At 50.8% G+C, this 20,444-nt stretch overlaps 1 protein-coding gene across 2 annotated transcripts; it reads right to left on the bottom strand.

Annotated features, from left to right (window-relative positions):
* Positions 1-12,386: 12,386 nt before the first annotated feature.
* On the bottom strand, positions 12,387-20,231 carry AOC1 (amine oxidase copper containing 1). Of its 2 annotated transcripts, XM_035699648.2 has the most exons (6): positions 20,093-20,128; positions 16,922-17,081; positions 14,669-16,257; positions 13,707-13,992; positions 13,225-13,357; positions 12,387-12,736 (listed from the first exon to the last, which is right to left on the bottom strand). In XM_035699648.2, the coding sequence occupies exons 3-6, from the start codon at positions 16,251-16,253 to the stop codon at positions 12,467-12,469; spliced, it is 2,274 nt and encodes a 757-aa protein (XP_035555541.1). In that variant the 5' UTR covers positions 16,254-16,257; positions 16,922-17,081; positions 20,093-20,128; the 3' UTR covers positions 12,387-12,466. The 2 variants fall into 2 exon arrangements, with proteins under 2 accessions (XP_035555541.1, XP_025308711.1); XM_025452926.3 differs by lacking the exon at positions 16,922-17,081 and having other exon boundaries at positions 20,093-20,231.
* Positions 20,232-20,444: the final 213 nt, after the last annotated feature.

Raw genomic sequence — 20,444 nt, 5'->3', positions numbered from 1 at the left:
GGGGCTTCTGTTGAAGTCCATCTGATCTTAGGGCTCATCCATTGATTTTCTCATGCCCGATGCTGGCACCTCCTCCCAGACACTGTCCTTGCCCACCCAACCCGGAGGTTGAGTCTGAGCCCACAGAATTCTTATCGACCCTGCTTGTTGCCCTCTGGTCCTTCGATCTGGCCAACGGGTGTCCTTCCAGGGGGTTTTGCAGACTGGCACCAGGGACAGAATCACCCCATCTGTGCTGGGGTCCGTAGCACCCTTGAGGGCCTCAGGGGGAGAATTCCCCCCAGATGAGATGAACTCAACCCCTGAGGACCTCTGGCAGCGCTTGCGTCCTGGGCCCAGGGGCTCTCCAACTCAGAGCACATCTGTCCTTCTGCACCGGCTCCCCTGGGAATGACGCCCAAATAGCTTTTCAAAGCAGTCTCTTCTTTCCTAACCTTGCTCAGGCTGGTTTTATCACTTGCAGCCAAAGAGGTCCCAAGTAATGCAACATGACAGATGGTCGAGGTAAAGAGGAGCTGCTCTAGGGTGAGAAGGTGGCATCGAAGGACTTCGTGGAAGATGTGTCCCTGGAGGCCGGGGCCATGGCCAGAGCACATGCTCCCCACTGCCTCTCTCCATCCTTCTGTCCCTGTCTCTGTGTCTTTCTTTCCCATCTTCTCTCCCAGATCTTCCCAGCATCTGACTTTGGCCCCTTCTTTCAAGGTCCCTTCTCCACCCACCTCTTCCTCTGCCCAAGCCTCCAGTGAGCTGTCCCCTAGGTCCCCCCACCTCAGTTCACCTGACCCAGCCTACCTGCCACCCTTCATGCCTGAGCACCACTTTCTCCCATCCAGGGGTCAATGTCCCCATCCCCTCCTCCTGGATATTCAACAGACACCCTCATCTGTAGAGGGATATTGGCACCACCAGTACTTCCCATCACCTCTAGACCCCAGCTGAAGTCCCAGTAGCTGCCCCCTCTCCTTTCTTCTCTACATCTTGTCAGCATGCCCAGGTACTTTGCCTCCTGAATTGTTCTGGAATCTGCATCCCACCCCTGCTTTGATTTAGTCTCTCATCATCTCTTGCTTGAATATTTTCAGGCTTCTAAATGATCTCTCTGCCTCTACTCTTGTTCCTTCCAAGTCCACCACCTGGGTTCTTGAGATCATATAATCCCATCATGCCTCTGCCCTGGGGAGGGCCCTGTGAAGGGCCCCATCAGCCCTGAGTAAATCCCAAGATCAAGGCTATGGGCCTTGGAGCCTTCACAATCACATCTGCTCAGAGTCTGGCACTTCTCTCCTCTGGGCCTCTGCTCAGGCTGTCACCCTCTGGGTCCTTCCCTTCCTGCCTGGTCTGCTCTGCCTCGCCAGTTAGACATTCTCTCTGCCAGGCCCTCCTTCCCTGCCAGCTGTACCCCTGCCATATCCAAGTACCTGGGGAGGAGGATTCTCTGCATTTCCACCGTTGATTTCCAGTTATTTCCTCAGAAATCAGTACTTCCCACTAAAGCCACTAAAGGGTGCATCAAGGGCTGGGAACTCTGTAGTGTGGTTCAGAGCTGGGGGACGGTGTGCCCACAGGACTCTCCAAATACCCACAGGATTTGGGAAGGAAGGAAAGGACACTGAGCATGTGTGCCTGGGCTGCCAGGGCAGGGCCAGACGGGCTGTGAGTACCAGTATCAGGGTTAACGCTTTGCAAGGGCTTTGCTGCTACAGACCTGTCCTGGGTGGGAGGCTCTCCCTCCCCCCCTGGAGCTGGGGGCAGGGAAGTTATCCTTAGGAGTTAAAGCTGTCTGGTCTTTAGAGAAGTCTCTGAACCTGGGAGTCCCCTGTCCTGCCTGAGGGTCAGGAGCAGGTTGGTCAGCTTCCTCTGTGCACAGAAAGGAGATATCTCTCCCGTCATTGAGCTGACAACATCAGAGCAGAGTGGAAATTCATCTTTGATTAAATGTGCTCTGTTCCAGCCCTGGGAGGGGTACCCCCAGGGTGGCACAATGAGCCAGTCAGGTGAACCAGCAAGGGAAAGGGTGCTGGCTGGTGAGAGCAGCCAGGCCAAGCATAGGCTGCCCGCGGGGTGCAGAAGAGGGCTAGGTATTCTCAAAGCCCTGAGCTCACACGGCCTCTCTCTTGGGGGTCTCCTGCAGACCGAGAAGAATATGGGAAGGTAAGTACTTTCTGATGGCGAAGATGAGGGAAGTAAAGTGTGGTGACAGTGGGTCACAGTGTGGCTTCCACAGAGAAAGCCTCTCAAAGAAGGGGTGTTTGAGCTGACACCTAAAGAATGGGACATGATGAGCTACGCTAAAGGCCATGAGAGGCAGGCTCAGGTAGAGGCAACAGAAGATACAAAGGGCCTGAGGGTTTGGTCCTGTTGGGAAATGTGAACAATACCTACTGCATTAGTCAGCTATTATCGTAACGATGCTGCATAACAAATAGTCCTCAAACTCAGTGACTGATAGCAGAACCAGAGTCTTTGTTCTTGAACTCAAGGGTCTCAGATCAAGAGTCTCAGAGGACTACAGTTTGGGGATCCAGGGTGGGTGTGGATGGACTGCTGTGCTTTGGCTGTGGGTGGCCTGGGTTTGGGCTGCGTTCAGGTGTGATCTGCCTGTCTGTTCTGGGACACAGGCTGAGGGCTTTCTGGAGGAAGCCCTGCTTACCCTGGGTTTCTTTTTTATTTTTATTTATTTTTATTTTTTTATTTTATTTTATTTTATTTTTATATTTATTTATTTATTTATTTATTTATTTTTTTACCCTGGGTTTCTAGAGAGCAGGCAAGGAGCCAAACCATGCCAGCACATTTCATGTTTCTGTTTCTGTTCTGTCCACAAATATTCCATTGGCCAAAGCATGTCATATGGTCCAGGTCAGCTTCCATGGAGTGGGGAAGAGCATTCTGGAGGAATGTGAATATTTGCTGAATAATTACCTGGCTATCACTACTGCCTCAGACAGTTGTGGGATGAGAGGTGTTAGTACTTGTCTGAGCATATGGTAGTAAGTGCTCAGGAGGCGCTCATCTTTATTGGGAGGATATAGGGACAGACCAGATCCTAAATGTCTTGAAAAATCATCTTGAAGATTTTTAAAAAAGATTTTATTTATTTATTCATGAGAGACACACAGAGAGAGAGGCAGAGACGCAGGCAGAGGGAGAAGCAGGCTCCATGAAGGGAGCCCGATGTGGGACTTGATCCTGGGACTCCAGGATTACGCCCTGGGCCGAAGAGAAGTGCTCAACCAGAGAGCCACCCACACATTCCCATCTTGAAGATTTTTTTTTTAATTTTTATTTGTTTTATGATAGTCACAGAGAGAGAGAGAGAGAGAGAGAGGCAGAGACACAGGAGGAGGGAGAAGCAGGCTCCATGCACCGGGAGCCCGACGTGGGACTCGATCCCGGGTCTCCAGGATCGCGCCCTGGGCCAAAGGCAGGCGCCAAACCGCTGCGCCACCCAGGGATCCCATCTTGAAGATTTTTATGTTTGGATTTTCCCCCTAGGACATGGGGAGCTATTGAGGGTTTGAACAGAAGGGTGACATGGTCTGATTTGGGATTTATTTATTTATTTATTATTATTTTTTAAATATTTATTTATTTATTCATGATAGACATAGAGAGAGAGAGAGAGGCAGAGACACAGGCAGAGGGAGAAGTAGGCTCCATGCCAGGAGCCCCATATGGGACTCAATCCCGGGACTCTAGGATCATGCCCTGGGCCAAAGGCAGGTGCCAAATCGCTGAGCCACCCAGGGATCCCCGGGGTTTTATTTATTTATTTTTTAAGATTTTTATTTCTTTTATTATAGAGAGAGAGCATGCAAGATAGAGAGCACAGATAGGGTGAGGGACAGAGGGAGAGGGAGAAGCAGGCACCCTGCTGAGCAGGGAGTCTGATGTGGAGGCTCTGTCCCAGGACCTGGGTTCATGACTGGAGCCAAAGGCAGATGCTGAATCAACTGAGTCACTCAGGCACCCCCGATTTGCGTTGTAGAGTGATCTCTCTGGAATCACAGTAGAGGAGGTGCGATGGGGCACGCTCCAGGCTGGGGGTGATGAGCAGGAAGTCACCCTGAGAAAGGAAAGGTGGCATGAGTTCAAGAAACGTTAAGAAAAGGTGGTTTATAAGATAAAGAGATGGAGTGTAGAGAGGAGGGAAGTGCTCAGGGAAGTTCCTCGTTCTTGGCTTGGGTGACAGGGATGCAGTGATGAGATCCTCCAGCTGAGGAGCACAAGGAGCAGGTGGGTGGGGAGAGGGAGGGAAGGGATGAGTGTTTGAGGTGAGATTCTTGTAGGACATGCAGGTAGACATGCAGATCTTGGGGTCTAGGAGGAGAATCTGGACATAGGACATGTATTTGGGAGTCACATCAACAAAACTAGGCAGGGAGGGAGTCCTCCGTCATCCCAGTGCCCAGGGTTGGAAAATATGCTGTGCTGGTGTAAAGGAATTTTGAGTGGTACACAGTAATATGTGGCCGATATCGCTAGTTCCTTTCAGCTCCTTATACCACATTCTTCTTTCAAACTGAACCCTGACATTATTTGGGGGTAGCAATGCTCAGATGAAACACTCCAGTCCCCAGCCAGGCCCCTTCTCTAGCCAATGAGTTGTAAGTAGAAAGAAGGATTCTGAATTCTGGGTAAGTCCCTCAGAGCATGGGGTCAAGCCTTTCTCTATCCTACAGGCTGGCAGTCAGATGCGATGGCAGGAGCTCTAGCCGCCACTTTGGACCAGGAAGCCGAGAGCCACAGGTTAGGTGAGTGTGGTGGAGAGAAAGGAGGCTACATCTTGAGACACCTTCATGGAGCTTCTATCCCAGCCCTGGGTTGCTTTTTCCCTAGAAACAAAACCTCTCTTGTCAAGCTGCTGGTCTATTTTTTTTTTCTGTTAAATTCAGCTGAAGTTAGTCCTAATGAAAACATTATGACTCTGTGGTACTTGGTTAAGCCATAGGCCTGCACCTGGGGCCATTTCCAGTTTGCTTAGTTGAGTTCATGGTTCTTCTCTGTGGGACTGACTGGGGAAGGCTGGCCGCTGATGGAGCTGGCGGTGCAGGTGTGCTGTGCCACCTGGTGGACACATGGCACACAGCACCCCTTTCACCTAGGGCACAAGGCACAAAGAGCTGGGATGCTTTACAGGCTGTCTGCTTTTACCAGCAGCGCTCTGCACCCCAGCTTGTTAATTTGATCTCAGCCCCACGGCATCTCTTGACCGACCATAAAGTGCTCCAGAGTCCTGAATGTCAGTGGACAGACCTCTGAGAAGCCCAGGAATTCCTGACTGTCCCCGAGAGCTCAGGTGCACTCTCAGAAGCATGGGGGGGGGGGGGGGGGCTGTTTCTAGCTACCCTGCTGGCGGTGCTTCCCCTCCCCCAGGTTGAGGACTTCTGTACTAAATAAAGGGTTCCATGTGACCTCTCATTCTGCAGATTCCGTCTCAGAGCAATAGTTAAAACTAGAGAGGAGGGAGGGTGATGACTCACTGCCTCGCTGAGCAGGAAATGAACACCAAGGGAGCCTAACCTGGCAGCAGGCTGGAACAAATGGATTTGCGGTCGTTTGCGCTGTTGGCAAAGCGGGCTCCTGTGGGCGAGCTTATTAATGCTTCCTCCTGCTGACCACTGGTGCAAACCCGAGGTGGCCGATTCTGTCAAAAGCCGAGTTCAAAGTGCAAAAACGAGTGTCAGAGTTTCAGAAATTCCAGAGATGTAGTGGCAAGACCCCTGGCACCCGGACACCTGGGCACCCAGGTTTATTCCCAGTCGGTCACTGACAGTGTACGGCCCGCTGCTCACCTTCTTTTTCTGGGCTCTGCTTGGTACACGGGGTAGCTGGGACACCTTCCAGCACGGGGCCCTGGCAATAAGCATGCCCTAAGTCACTAACGGGAGTGGGGGTGGAGGTGGGGGTGAGGGAGGGAGGGGCGGGGGGGGGCGGGTGTAGGAAGTAGAGGCTTTGGGGAGGAGCGTCAAGAGGAGAAGGAAGATGACTTCTCCAGCTTCTCCAGCATTTAGCCCAGAGCACAAGTGGATTGCCTTTGCTTCTGGGGGCGTGTGTGGGGAGGTGGGAGCTGCATGGGCAGGGGTGGAATCCAGCAGATTGATGCACGTCCTTGTTTTTCCCAGGTGGGGCCTGTTAGGCCGGGGTGGGGTTGGGAGGAGATGAGCAGGGAGACAGAGAGCAGCCCAGGGTCAAGCGCGGTGGGGACAGTGGGTGTGGGGAGATTGAGCTGAAAGAAGAGATGAGATTTGGTGGGAGGGGGCCTGAGAAGCACCCCCAGTCCAGAAGCTGTGCACCTCAGGACTGGAAGGAAGGAGCTTAGAGTCTGCCTGGCACCTGGTGGCTGCAGAACTGGTCTCCCAGGTTGTGGGACTCGCACAGATTCACAGGTGGGCATGTATTGGCGGAGCCAGGCCCAGGCCCTGCACCTGCCCCTGGGCCACTGGGGTCAGAGTCCTGCTTCCTGGGATCAGGACCCAGACAGCCAGAAAGCCCCCGCTGCCTGACTCTTGGTCCTTTTTATTCTTAAAATGACAACAGTGAGAAAATTCCCAAAGGAACCCTAGTACCCGTTCCTATGAGAACGAGACAGGGCTTCCTATGTCCCCCTCTCCATCTCCCCACATCTCTCCTTGTATGGCTGGGGCTGCCTTCCCTGAAAAGCCTCTAAAAGCAACAGGTTCTCTTTTCCCTAAATTTTCTAGCTTCCTCTGCGTTATGTAAAGCAACCTAGTTCACTCAAGGCTTTCTCAATTTGCATCTCCACCTGGGAGCGGAGCAGCCACAAACAAAACCACATTCTGTTTTATTTGGGGAGCAAATGTGCTTGGGCTGGAGTGGGGGCAGGGTTGGGGGTGTAAATCATGGTTTTCTCTCTTCTTTTCTCTTGGTGGGATCTTCATAGTCTCTTGCAAAGAAGGTTGGGGGCGGGGTGGGGGTGTCTCTTCCCACTCAGAACCCAGCCCTGTGCTTCTCCTTCTGTCATGGCTCTCCTGCTTTGACAGCTTTGCCAAGCCTGGCATGGGGGCCCCCGTCAGCAGTTCTTCCCAGGAAGAGCTGGGACTTGGGCTCTGTCTTGGGGGAAAACTACATAGGGCCAACCCCACCCCCTTTTTCCAGGGTCTGAGCCTCCTGCAAGTATGGGTGGACGGATGGATGACGTGTGTACAACAAGGGTCTGCCTTCCGGGCATGGCTGCCACCTTCCTACCCCCAGCCAAACACACATAGAGATGTCTGGGTAGCTTTGAGGGTTTCCCTGTCGCTGACCCTATAGGCTGGGGTCTGTGAGCTGCCAGAGGATGTTGGGCCAGCCTGACCACATGAGGCGAATTACATGATTGTGAGCATGATCTGAGTGAGTAGGACAATCGGCTGACCCCGAAGGGTGTGGTCAGGGCTCCTCCTCCAGGAGACGGAGCACAAGGACCACTGACTGGATGTGGCTTTGGGTCCAGATGACCCTGGCATTATTTGAATACCACCTGTCCCATTTCCTGGGGGCCAACAAGGCTATGAGCCAATTTACTGAACAATCAGAGCTGGATGGGTTGCAGAGTGGAGATGGAGGGTCCCCCTCTTCATTGTTGTCTTCCATTTGTTGCCCTGTTCCTAAGACCCTTCCTTGGCCCCTCTCCTCTGTCCCATCACTCTGGGGACAGGCCCTGAGGCTGTGGATCCTAGCTACTCCCACCCAGTGGTAGGAGACTGAGTGGGGAGGGAGAAGGGAGAAGGTAAGGAAAGTAAGTCTGTGTTGTCCTCTCTCTCCACCTGGGACACACAGGCCTGCAGGGCATCCAGCTTCCACCGCTGAGCCTGGTCACTGGGTCTAGGAGCACCTGCTCTTCTCACTGTCCCCAGCTCCTGGGCTGGAATATTTTCCCTGCTCTTGCCTTCCCTGGAATGCTGGCTCCTGCCTTCTTATCTCCTCCATCCCTAGAACCATCAGTTCCCTGAATTAGTGAATCTTTATATGCATACCGCAGGGTTTCTGCTTCCTATGTCAGGCTGGTTCTTCTATCCCGGCCTTAAGGACACTGGGACCACATTCCACCATCACTTTTTGATTATGTTTGGGTATTAAACAGCCCCTTGAAGTTAATTTAAAATTCCCATTCGACATCCAACTCAAAGTTTTTCTCTCCTTCTAGTTCAGCCTGACCCTAGGCCCAAGGGTCCTGGCCCTGGGGTCAGGGATGAGTCGTGTCAGCTTCCCCTTCCCACCTGCTCTTCTGCTCAGGCTCCTGGGGGCCAGGCTAGGATGGGAGCAGGAGGGAGGAAAACTCACCCCACTGATGTGGCCTGTTCTTGCTGTCCTTGGGCTCTGGATGGCAGGTGGCAGATAAGTGAAACCCATTAGGTTGAGAACCAGCAGCGAGCTGTATGGGGACCTTCTCCTGCTGGGTCAGGGCCACATCTTCAGAGAGCAGGGAACACAGGCTTGGACCTTTGGGATTGTGTGATGCTCAGAGATGTCGAGGCAGTACATGAAATTTTAGGTCATACGACACATGGGATGTCCATGGGGTATCCTCTGTGCCTCATGTTATCAGCTATGGGCTTTACAAGAGATCCATACACACTGAAAAAGGCCCATTCCCTTGGGACTTTTCCAGTCCTTATTCTTATCCTTCTTTTAAATTAATTAGCTACTCTAGCAATGAGAGCCCAGGCATCAGCTCAGGCCCATGGTCAAGTCTACATCTGCTCAGTTACTTCTTGGCCACACACGTTTTGGGCAATGACCTGCCTTGCCAGCCCAGAACCTCCTGCCAGGTCACTGGCATGGCTATGTCACTCTCCTGCTGACACTCCTTCCCTCTTTGATGTAGAATGCCTCTGGACCATGGCTGGGAATTACAGTGTAGAAGTGAGAGCAAATCTACTGTCCAGCTTCTCCAGGCAGTTTTCCATGTCAGTGATGCACTTTTTGACTCTAGATTTTCTTTCTTTTTTTTTTTTTTAAGATTTTATTTATTTATTCATAAGAGACAGAGAGGCAGAGATACAGGCAAAGGGAGAAGCAGGCTCCCTGCAAGGAGCCCGATGCGGGACTCGATCCCAGGACCTCGGGATCATGACCTGAGCCGAAGGCAGCTGCTCAAGTGATGAGCCACCCAGGTTCCCCACAACTCCAAATTTTCCATGTGGTTCTTTTATTATGTTTAAAGATTTATTTATTTATTTGTTTGTTTATTTATTTATTTATATTTATGATAGTCACACACACACACACACAGAGAGGCAGAGACATAGGCAGAGGGAGAAGCAGGCTCCATGCACCGGGAGCCCGACGTGGGATTCTATCCCGGGTCTCCAGGATCGCGCCCTGGGCCAAAGGCAGGCGCCAAACCGCTGTGCCACCCAGGGATCCTTATTTATTTATTTATTTATTTATTTATTTATTTATTTATTTATTATTTATTTATTTAATTTATTTTAGAAGAGGGGGAGACGCAGACAGAGAGGGAGAGCGAATCCCAAGCAGACTCACCACTGAGCTCAGAACCCAACTCGGGGCTCGATCCCACAACCCTGAGATCACGACCTGAACCAGAACAGAGTCGGATGCCCAACTGACTGTGCCACCCAGGTGCCCCTCCACTTGGTTCTTTTAAAAAATAATTTCGGGATGCTGGGTGGCTCAGTGGTTGAACACCTACCTTCGGTTCAGGGCGTGATCCTGGAGAACCGGGATTGATTCCTGCATCGGGCTCCTTGCATGGAGCTTGCTTCTCCCTCTGCCTGTGTCTCTGCCCCTCTCTCTCTTTTTCTCTCTCTCTCTGTTTCTGTCTCTCATGAATAAATAAATACAATCTTTAAAAAAATAATTTCTATCTCTATAGTGATATTCTCTGTTTGCTGAGACCTTGTCCCAGCTTCTTTTACTTCTTCAAGTGTGGTTTTCCTCTGCTCTTTAGACGTACTTATGATGGCTGCTTTGCTTTTTTGCTAAGTTCTACATCTGGGTCCCCTCACGGATAGTTTCTTTTTTCTGCTCCCCACCTCCGCTGTGTATAGAGGCATCACTCTTTCCTGTTCCTTTGCATGTCTTAGAGTTTTTTGTTGTTGAAAACCGATCATTTTAGGTACTATTCCTTTTGTTGTTGTTGCTAAGCTCTGGGTTAGTAATGGAATTTGCCAGATGTTAGAATGATGTTAGGATGTAGCATACTCACGATAAGCATACTGGCTGGTGTTGAAGACACTCCTCTTAACTCGAGGAATTTTTTCAAGCACAGCCAACAGCTTCTCCAGTAAAGCTGAAGGTTAATTGAAAGTAAATATTTTCAAAGCAAGTGCATTTCCTGGCTCCTCTTTAGAAAAAGTTATTGTCTGCTGAACTACTAACCCTTTTTATGAAGATTAGATTTTCTCCCCTAATGCTTAAAAATGTGCCCTTTCCCTTTTTCTGTTGTGGATATTCATAATCTTTTATGTTTTAGTAGTTCCAAAGCTTTTAAACAATTCAGATAATTTCAAAAATTCAAAAAATGGCTGAGATAAAAAGGTTGATATTTTAAATATTGTATCTGTTGTTACAAAAGTGCTTTGTCCAAATCCTGTAATGTTTATCTGAACGGTGTTAAGATGGAAAGCTTAGGGTTTGCCTTCTCACTGCCATACAAATAAGAGCTACTCCAGTGGGTTCCTGGAATATTAAGCACAATGCAAGTTTGTTTGCTTGATTAGCATCCCTTGGGCACCAGGGAGCCCAGGGTAATGTTGCCTGGACCACAGCCACACCTTTCCACCAGATTCCTGGTAGGAACAGGCAACCAGAACAATGGCAGAGGAAAACAAGTTCAACTGATAGTTAGCTAGGGGTGGGCCCCCAGCCTGGTGGGTGAGCCCATGCAGCTTCCCTTTAGGGGGTACTACAGCAGATAAGAGAGCTGGAGACTGTTCTGTGAACCCCTCCAAAGTCCAAACTCAAGTCTCAGATCTTCCCACCAGCGGGGTGCATGGCACGTAGAGGAGGGAATGATGGCTGCCCCTTCCCCGCTTTAGATGGATGATAAAGAACAGGAATGGGAGGGATAGGCCAACCCCTAGGTGGGAATGGCACCAAGTCTTCATTCAGAGATGTGATGGAGAGAAAAGAGAGAACCACATCTGTGGGCTGATTATTTTCCCCATGTATTCTTCTCTTTGGGATTGGAGGAGAAAGCCTGGGGATGGGTAGGGACCCAGGAGAAGCAGGCTGCTTTATCAATCCCTGGAGCTTGCAGGTCCAGACAAACTCAGACACTGACCCTCCCGTCGCATTGCCCCACTGTCCCTATTCTGCCCTCTGGGTCCTGCAGACTCTGCTCTCAAGGGCAACAACAGAACCCCACAAAACCCCCAACAGCAATGCAGAAAGATTTACATTGAGGACTCCTGTTTCATCCCCTGTGTCATCCACTTCTCCCCATCGCCTTCAGGTGCTACTGCTTGAGTGTGTAGGGCCCCCCCCTTCCTACAGCTCACATATTGCAATTCTAACACTCAATGTGATTGTGTTAGGACTTGGGGACCTTTGGCAGGTTCTTAGGCCAGGAGGATGGAGCCCTCATGAGTGGGATCAATGTTGTTATAGACTCCAGAGGGCTCCCCACCTTCCACCATGTGAGGACTGAAGTCAGAAGTCTGCAGCCCAGAAGAGGGCCCTCTCCCAACCTTGCTGGGACCCTGATCTTGGACTTTCAGCCTCTACAACAATGAGCTGTAGACTTCTACTGTTCGTAAGGCACTCAGTGGGATTTTGTTATAGCATTCGGTGGGATTTTGACCAGACTAAGACAACAGGCATTACTCATCCCCTTGCCTGTCTTTCTATCCTGCAGCTCTTTCCCCACCAGTACAGAGATTTCTTTTACAATCGCCTGGAATTGCATTGTGTGGCTGTATGTTGTGTTTTTTCAGACCCGCAAGATCTCTCTTGTAGTTAGACTTTTGGGTTGCTTCCAGACTTTGCTATTACAAATGGTACTGCAGTGAATCAATGGTACTGCGTGCATATGCTTTTCCTGTGTTTGTAGGGAGATCTCTGGGATAAAACCCTAGGAGTTGGACCAGTGTATTGCAGGGTAGAGTTGTTGGCCATTTGGTCCATTTTCTGTAGCATCCTCCGACCACCGCACTACTTTGCAGGCCCATCCCAGTGACATCCCAGAGTCCCCTGCAGACTCCCGAGGGGGCGCTGCCAATCTGTTTTTTAAAACCAATCTGATAGGTGACTCTAGTATTTCAGTGAGCATCACTCAGTGATGGAGGTCTTTTCCGGGATTGAGCAGAGCAAAGGGAAGGGTGGTGAAGGCTCTCTCATCTGAGGGTGTCCTACACTCAGGGCTTGGTGTGTGGCTCAGCCTCCCATGCCTCCCCCCAAGAAGCAGCACATGGAGCTGAGCCCTGAAGGGCTTTATTGTCTGTCCCTGAGGGGCAGTTGGGCTTCTAGGTGGGGTTATTTGGGGGCAGAGGGTCCTTCACACAGGCCTGTAGGTTCCATTGTAGCTAAAAGGGTCAGGCATTAAGCAGTCCCCATCCTCCTCAGGGATCCAGCGCTGGACATAGTTGGGGCCACTGTCCCGAGGCCACACAATCACGGTGTCTTTGGACGCCAGGGATGGGTCCTCAGGGAAGAAGTTGAAAGGCCGGAGCAGGAAGCCCACGGAGTTTCCCGGTGTGGAAGTGTTAGGGATGTCCTCTGAGTGGGGAATGTGCAGAAAACCCACGGTGACCCAGGCCACCAAGTCCTGTGGGAGACAGGGGTGGGCAAGTGCTAAGGGGGCTCAGAGGGGACAGGGGATGGCAGCCCCCCTCAAGCCCCACTCTACGGAATTGGCAGACCCCTGAGCTTGCCCTCCACATAGTGAGCTGCTGGTTTCCAAGCTGGAATCAGGCACAGATCTGGTCTTGGGCTAGGGCTGGAGGAAGGGCCAGTTTCTTTCTTTTCTTTCTTTCTTTTCTTTCTTTCTTTCTTTCTTTCTTTCTTTCTTTCTTTCTTTCTTTCTTTCTTTCTTCTTTCTTTCAAATTTATTTATTTGAGGGGGGAGAGAGAGAGCGAGAGAGAGAGAGAGCTGGGGGAGGGGCAGAGGAAGAGGGAGAGAGACTCAAGCAGACTCTGTGCTGAGCATAGAGCCTGATGCGGGGCTTGATCCCACTACCCTGAGATCATGACCTGAACCAAAAATCAAGAGCTGGTCATTAAACCAAACTGAGGCACCCAGGTGACCCCCAGTACCTCGTTTTCAATGTTCTCATTGTTGTGGAGAAACTCCTCAAAGACCACAGGTGGGTCCCAGGGATCGTTCTGGTTATAGATGCTGCTGCTGCACACCTCTGATTCCCGGTACTTGGTCACTGCCAGGGGGTACCTGCCCGGAGGAGAAGCCAGGTGGCTCCAGGTGCCAGGGGGCCTCACAGCCCTTCCAGAGACATCTTCAGAGTCAAGGATGAGGGAAAGTTACTGTCTTCCCCCAAACGTGCAATCATCTTCTGGGTGTCAGCCAGACCGACCAACTGTCAGCTGAGGCTCAGGTGCTCAGCATGGCTCTCTACCTGCCCCCCCACCTCCCAAACACAGAGCCCCAGGTCCAGGAAACACAAATCCACACACGTTCATGTGCCCAGATACACCACCACATAGACTCAGAATCTCATAGAAACACGGACACGCACAGACATGTGAATCCTAGCCCTCCCCTGCCTCCCAGGCTCCCTTACCTGGCCCAGGTGACAGCCCGCTCCTGCTGCCAGCCCAGGGGCAGCACCTGGTCGGCCATGGAGTGGATCTGTAGCCGGTAGCTGCGCTTATGATGCCAGCGGTTCTCCTTGGGACTAGTAAAGAGCAGGTACTTGGGCAGAGTCTGTCCGAAGCGGAAGGCTGCCTGGCGCTCCCGGTGGTAACTCATCTGCTTCAGGGTTGATTGGACCAGGTGGTGTCTTGGGCTCCAGGGGTTGGTGATGTTCTCTAGCTTCATCTGCAGGGTCTGGAAACTATTCTTGGTGCCTGTGGGTGTGCAGGAAGATGGACAATGAGAATCAAATCCCCTGAGCTGAAATATCCTCATTCTGTGCTGGGATCTCTCTCCATCCCAAAGCACAGCCAAGAGCAAACCATGAGGGGTGGAGCGAAGAGGATATTGTGGGTATGCACTGAGGTAGCTGTAGGGTAGAAGTAAGGGATTAAAACCAAAAAACCCAGCAGAGGAGCCAGAAGACAACTGAGTCAGGCCTGATCTGACAGTGATGTGATGTCAGGTCAAAGCCTGTCATGATGCCCCTGCCATATTTTATGGTGACCTTGTTAATCCAGGAGACAGTGAGTATTGTGGACAGCATAGCACTAGGCAGTGACATTTCTTTTTCTTTCTTTCTTTCTTTTTTTTGGCAGCGACATTTCTTAGGCCCCTGGTGTTGTTCTCACTCTCCAGCCCTACGTGCACAGCCTTCTTCCCAATCCATCCCTCTAGGGGTCAACAAGCCCCCTGGGGCCAGGCCAGGACCCACTTTCCCACCCAGGGCCACATATATGCTAGTCACTTCCACTGCTTTACGGGGGCACACAGATTTCTAGCACCGCACTTTGCAGAGAAGTGGGTTAGGCTCCTGATTTTATGCCTCGAGGGATGTTTCAGCACCATCTCCTGCTGCAATGCAAAGGTTGTTGCAAGCCCGCATCCTACCTGCCACGTCCAGGTCAATGCGGTAATGCACTAAGTGAGTGTGCATGTTGCCAAGCAGGTGTGTGTGCAGGCGGGTCCCATAGTGCAGCCCCTCGGGGGTGTAGAAGGTGGCGTGGATGTAGCCAGTGGCGTGCATCTTGGCTTCCAGCACCCCGTTGTGGTAGAAGATGAAGTCCCAGATGTAGTCATAGTTGTAGACGGTTGACGTCGTCCGTAGCACCAGCACCTGGCCCGGCAGCCCGGCATAGAAGTTGAAGCCCCCACTGAAGTTGGAATTGAAGTGTCGGCGAAGGGGCACGCCTGTGGGCATCTCAAACACGCAGAGGGCTCGCGGGTAGCGCACGGGGTCATCGGCATCATAGTAGTGGAGGGCATCCAGGAAGGTGGCCGTGTCCGGGCAGTCGATGCCGGGGGCCAACTCGTGAGTGACGCTGCCCAAGCCCCAGCCCACGTCGATGTAGTTGGTCTGCATGCCTGCAGGCGTGTGCCCTCCGTACAGTGCCACGGCCTCCTGCACGCTCACCTCATAGGCGATGTGCTCACAGTTGAAGTGCACGTTCAGGATCTGTAGCCCCGAGGAGGAGCGCAGCCTGAAAGAGAAGCTCCAGCCGCCGTAGTGCACTGTGTTGCCCTCCAGCTTGTAGCGGGGGCCTTGGGGTTGCACCTGCCGGGGGCCGTTCACGGTGGTGGGGGTGGGGAACTCCCCACGTGGCTTGTAGGAGGAGAAGAGGGGCGGTTCCTGGGTGCTCTCCCCGCCCTGGCCCTTGGGGGGAAGGTCCTCCAGAACCACCACATCCACCTGTCCCTCTTCATACTTCCGAGCCAGCTCTTCCGGGCTCTGGTAGAGCTTTCCATTGTACCAGACCTGCTCCACTTTCCAGTCTTGGGGGTCTGTGCTCCTGTGATCTATGAGGAGCTCCAGGCCAGTGGGGTGCAAAAAGTAGCCTTCTACAGAGCGCTGTAGGATGAACCAGGAGCGGCGCTCACCGGAGGCCAAGCCCCGAGGTGCCACGTCTGTGAAAGTTAGGCATCGAGAGTCACAGTCTTGGAAAGAAAAGCCTGTGGTATTAAGAAAAAATTGGTGCAGGGGTTTGGTGGTCTTCTGCAGGGTCTGGCCCAGGAGGACAGACTCTGCCCAGGTGATGGGTCGGGAGGTCCACGTGGTGCGGTGCCCAGGCCTGGGGGGCAGCTCTCGCATGTAGTAAGGCCATGGCAGGGGCCCCACCGCAAACTCGGTGACATTGGGATGCTCCTGGGCTCCGAAGAAGATGACAGCACGGGCCTCCCGAACAGGAGGCCTTCCACCTTTATTCAGAAATCTCAGTATGTTTTGCTTCTTGGGTAGCAGCATCTCAATGAGGAACACGGAGTTCTTGGCCACCGTCGGTGTTCTAGAGGGCTCCAGCCTCAGCTCCTCCTGGGACCAGAGGAAGCGGCGCACAGCCTTCAGCTCTTGGGCGCTCAGGTCTTTGAACACCCTGGCCTTGCCATGCAGGTTCTGTGAGGTGCACTTGGCCGTGGTCAGTGCCTGTAGCACCAGGGTGGCGGCGACGGCCCAGCCCAGGGCCAGCGTCTCTGGCCGCATGGCTCTGGAATGCAGTAGCAGAGATGAACTTAAGAAGTGGGTTTCCATTAGGCGGGAGTCTTGGATGGTGTTGTCGCCCAGCCCGATGGTTTTCCTACAGCCTCAGCCCCCCTCCTGTGGCTGCCCCACCTGCAGGCAGGCCTCCACAGCACCTGGGGCCCTAACTTAGCTGGTCAGGTCTGTGCTTCCTGTCAACTTTAAATTCTGCCCTATCCTTGCTCGTCTGCAGATCTCCAATTGTCCCGTGGACTTCCTTACCTGTATAAACTAATTTTTCCCTTTCTATGTAGTTTCTGAGCAGGGCAGAACCTTGGGCTCTTACTTCTCCACCTTTAGATTACTCAGCCAAATGCCTCAGAGTGCTTATGCATTATTGGGTATTGACAGCAAAGCTACACTTTTGATGCAATACAATACTTTTTACATAGATACATTTTGAAATTTAGCAAAGAAGTTCAAAGAGTTGGCTCCAGAGTCAGGCTGCTTGGGCTTGGGTCCTAGGACAGACATCCTAGCACTAGGATAAGCTGTGTGACCTTGGCAAGTTGCTCAGGCTCTCTGGGCCTCCACTTTCTCAACTGCACTGGAAATAACAATTACACTGCCTCCTAGAACTGTGCAAGAAATTAATTGGACAATAAGGATAGCATTTTTAGAACAATGCCCACCTTTTAGGAAGCACTCAGGAAATGCTAGTTACTCTTCTTTTTAAAGTCAACTCTGAAGATACAGTCTGAGTCTCTTCAACAAATGATGTTGGGAAAATTGGACAGCCACATGCAGAAGAATGAAACTGGACCATTTCCTCACACCATACACAAAAAAAGACTGAAAATGGATGAAAGACCTAAATGTGAGACAGAAATCCATCATAATCCTAGAGGAGAACACAGGCAGCAATCTTTGTGACCTTGGCTGCAGCAACTTCTTACTAGACATGTCTCCAAAGGCAAGGGAAACAAAGTCAATAATGAACTATTGGGACTTCACCAAGATAAAAAGCTTTTGCAAAGGAAATAGTTGAGTTGACAAAACCAAAGACAACTGACAGAATGGGGGAAGATATTTGTAAATGACAGATCAGATAATGGGCTAGCATCCAGAATCTATAAAGAATTTATCAAACTCAACACCCAAAGAACAAAGAATCCAATCAAGAAATGGGCAGAAGACATGAACAGACATTTCTCCAAAGAAGACATACCAATGGCCAATAGATGCATGACAAAATACTCCACATTACTTGGCATCGGGGAAACACAAATCAACACCACAATGAGATACGATCTCACACCTTCAGAATAGCTAAAATTAACAAATCAGGAAATGACAGATGTTGGGGAGGATACAGAGAAAGGGGTACACTGTTGGTGGGAATGCAAGCTGGTGCAGCCACTCTGGAAAACAGTATGGAGGGTCCTCAAAAAGTTGAAAATAGATCTACCCTATGACTCAGCAGTTGCACTACTAGGAATTTATTCCAAAGATACATATGTAGTGATCTAAAGGGGCACCTGCACCCCAATGTTTAGAGCAGCAATGTCCACAATAGCCAAACTATGGAAAGAGCCCGGATGTCCATGGACAGATGAATGGATAAAGGAGATGTGGTGTATATATGTATGTATATACATATATATAACTACTACTCAGCCATCAAAAAAATGAAATCTTGCCATTTGTAATGACGTGGATGGAGCTAGAGGATATTACACTAAGTGAAATAAGTCAATCAGAGAAAGACAAGAAATACAATTTCAAGAAAGAAATTTCAAGAATTTCAATACAAGAAAAACAATTATATGATCTCACTCCTATGTGGAATTTAAGAAACAAAATAAGATCATAGGGAAAGAAAGGGAAAAATAAAACAAGACAAAATCAGAGAGGGAGACAAACTGTAAGAGACTCTTAATCATAGGAAACAAACTGAGAGGGCAGCCCAGGTGGCTCAGCGGTTTAGCGCCGTCTTCAGCCCAGGGCCTGATCCTGGAGATCCGGGATGGAGTCCCACATCGGGCTCCCTGCATGGAGCCTGCTTCTCCCTCTGCCTGTGTCTTTGCGTCTTTCTCTCTCTCTGTGTCTCTTGTGAATAAACAAATAAAATCTTAAAAAAAAATCTTTTTTAAAAAAGGAAACAAACTGGGGGTCGCTGGAGGGGCAGGAGGTGAGGTGAAGGGGTAACCGGGTGATGGACATTTAGGAGGGCACATGATGGGATGAGCACTGGGTGTTATATAAGGCTGATGAATCACTAACATCTAACTCTGGACCCAATAATACATTATATGTTAATTAATTGAATTTAAACGAAATAAAAATAAAGTAAATTAAACACGCTCCAAAAAGAAGATACAGTCTGTGATACCAACACATTTAAAAATGTAAGCAATGTGAAGTAATTTGCCTGTGATTAAGCTGTAGACCTGTGGCTTTGAAGGTGAGGATGAGGGGGCCAGTCCTGCCCCAGGCTTTTTTGGCGCCTCTGGTGGTGTCTTCACGTTGTGGCTGCTTGACCGTTCAAAAAGGGAGGAGCCATCCCAGGTTATCATTTGGGGAGACACCCTCTCCCGTCCATTTTAGGGGGCTGTGGTCAGGGTCTTCACCTCATTTTCCCACCCCCAATGCTGCTAGTACAGTCCCCTCTGGTTGTCTCATCTCCTCCCCCGGCCCTGGTGTGAAGGCCCGGGGATTCACATGACCTTGTGAATGTCCCCCACTCCAGCCTGCAGGTAGTGAATGCTGGGATGAATCCCAGAGACATGGGGTTGATATGAGCTTGTACTGGCTATTAAATTTTATCAAGGCTCCTTTTTGGAAAAACAAAACAAAACACCCCAAGATTTTACTTTTTAGAGCAGTTCTAGGATCAAAAGAAAATTGTGAAGATGCAGAGACTTCCCAAGTACCTCCCACCCCCACTCACACACCGCTCCTCAGGGAACAAATCCTTCTCCCAAGTGGGACATTTGTTACCACCTATGAACCCATGCTGACACATCGTTGTCATCCAAAGTCCATAGTCTCCACTAGGGTTCACTCTTAGTGGTGTACATTCTATGGGGTTTGAGAAATGGGCAATGACACCCATCCATCATTGTAGGATCATACAGAGCAGTTTTTCTTTCTTAAATATCCTGTGTTCTCCACCTGTTCATCCCTCCCATCCCTCTAACTCTGGGCAATGACTGCTCTTCTTGCTGTCTCTACAGTCTTGCCTTTTCCAGAATGTCATACAGTTGGAGTCATACAGTATGCAGCTTTTCCAGGTCGGGCTTCTCTCCCTTAATAATGCACTTAAGTTCCTCCAGGTCTTTTCATGGCCAAGGATGCCTATTTTATAATCTCCTAATTCCACATTTCTTTTTCCTTTGCTAAGGCAGGAGAAGTGCAGGAGATCTGTGGTCCTTTTAACCTGAACTTGGCTATTCTTTAACTTTTACCTTTCCTAGTATAATATTCTATTCCGAAGTCCAAGTGGGCAGTGGGTGAGGTAGACGATGATGGTAATAAAGCCACACGAGGAGGGAGAAGTGGGTGGTCAGTGAGACCACATGTGAAACATATCCCTCCTCCCCACTCCTTATCTCTGGCACCCTGAGAATGGCATCCGTGCCCTCCCTGTGCCCTTCCTATCTTGCCTCTGGGCACTCTATGCCTGCAACCCAGCACATTGTGCCCCTGGAGTCATATCCTCTGGGTTCTTGCCCCTTGCATTCTGGCTCACCCACCCTCTGTGTCTGTGTCTCTCTTGTCTCTCTCTCCGTTTCCTTCTTCCCTTTCTTCCCTTCCCGCAGCTCCCCTGCCCGCTGCCCCCTCTATGCCCCACCGGAACGCACCTGTGTGTTCTGCTCTGGGCTTGTCTCTGCTGCCAGCCTTCGTCTCTGACCCCTTGAGCTTTATGGTTCTTTTGACCCCGCCCTGGAGGGAGGGACAGGGTGAGGCATGGGCTGACCAAGGAGGAGACCTACAGCTCAGGGGTTCCACGGTGGGCATGGGCAGTGGCATGGGGAAGTGCATGGGGCTCTAGGCTGCTGACGCCTGGGGGGCTTCTGTTACCCCTTCGAGGACCCACGTCTGGAAACTCCCCAGTCCTTCACCGCCTTTAGTGACCAGGATCCACTTCCAGCACACTGTCCTAGGTCTGTTACCCTCTCACTTCTCCTGCCACCATGGCATCTTCCACATGAG

This window comes from Canis lupus, chromosome 16 (assembly GCF_003254725.2).
Source record: "Canis lupus dingo isolate Sandy chromosome 16, ASM325472v2, whole genome shotgun sequence".
In the NCBI taxonomy this organism is placed as follows: Eukaryota; Metazoa; Chordata; class Mammalia; order Carnivora; family Canidae; genus Canis; species Canis lupus.
This window is presented reverse-complemented; position numbering and strand designations above follow the sequence as displayed.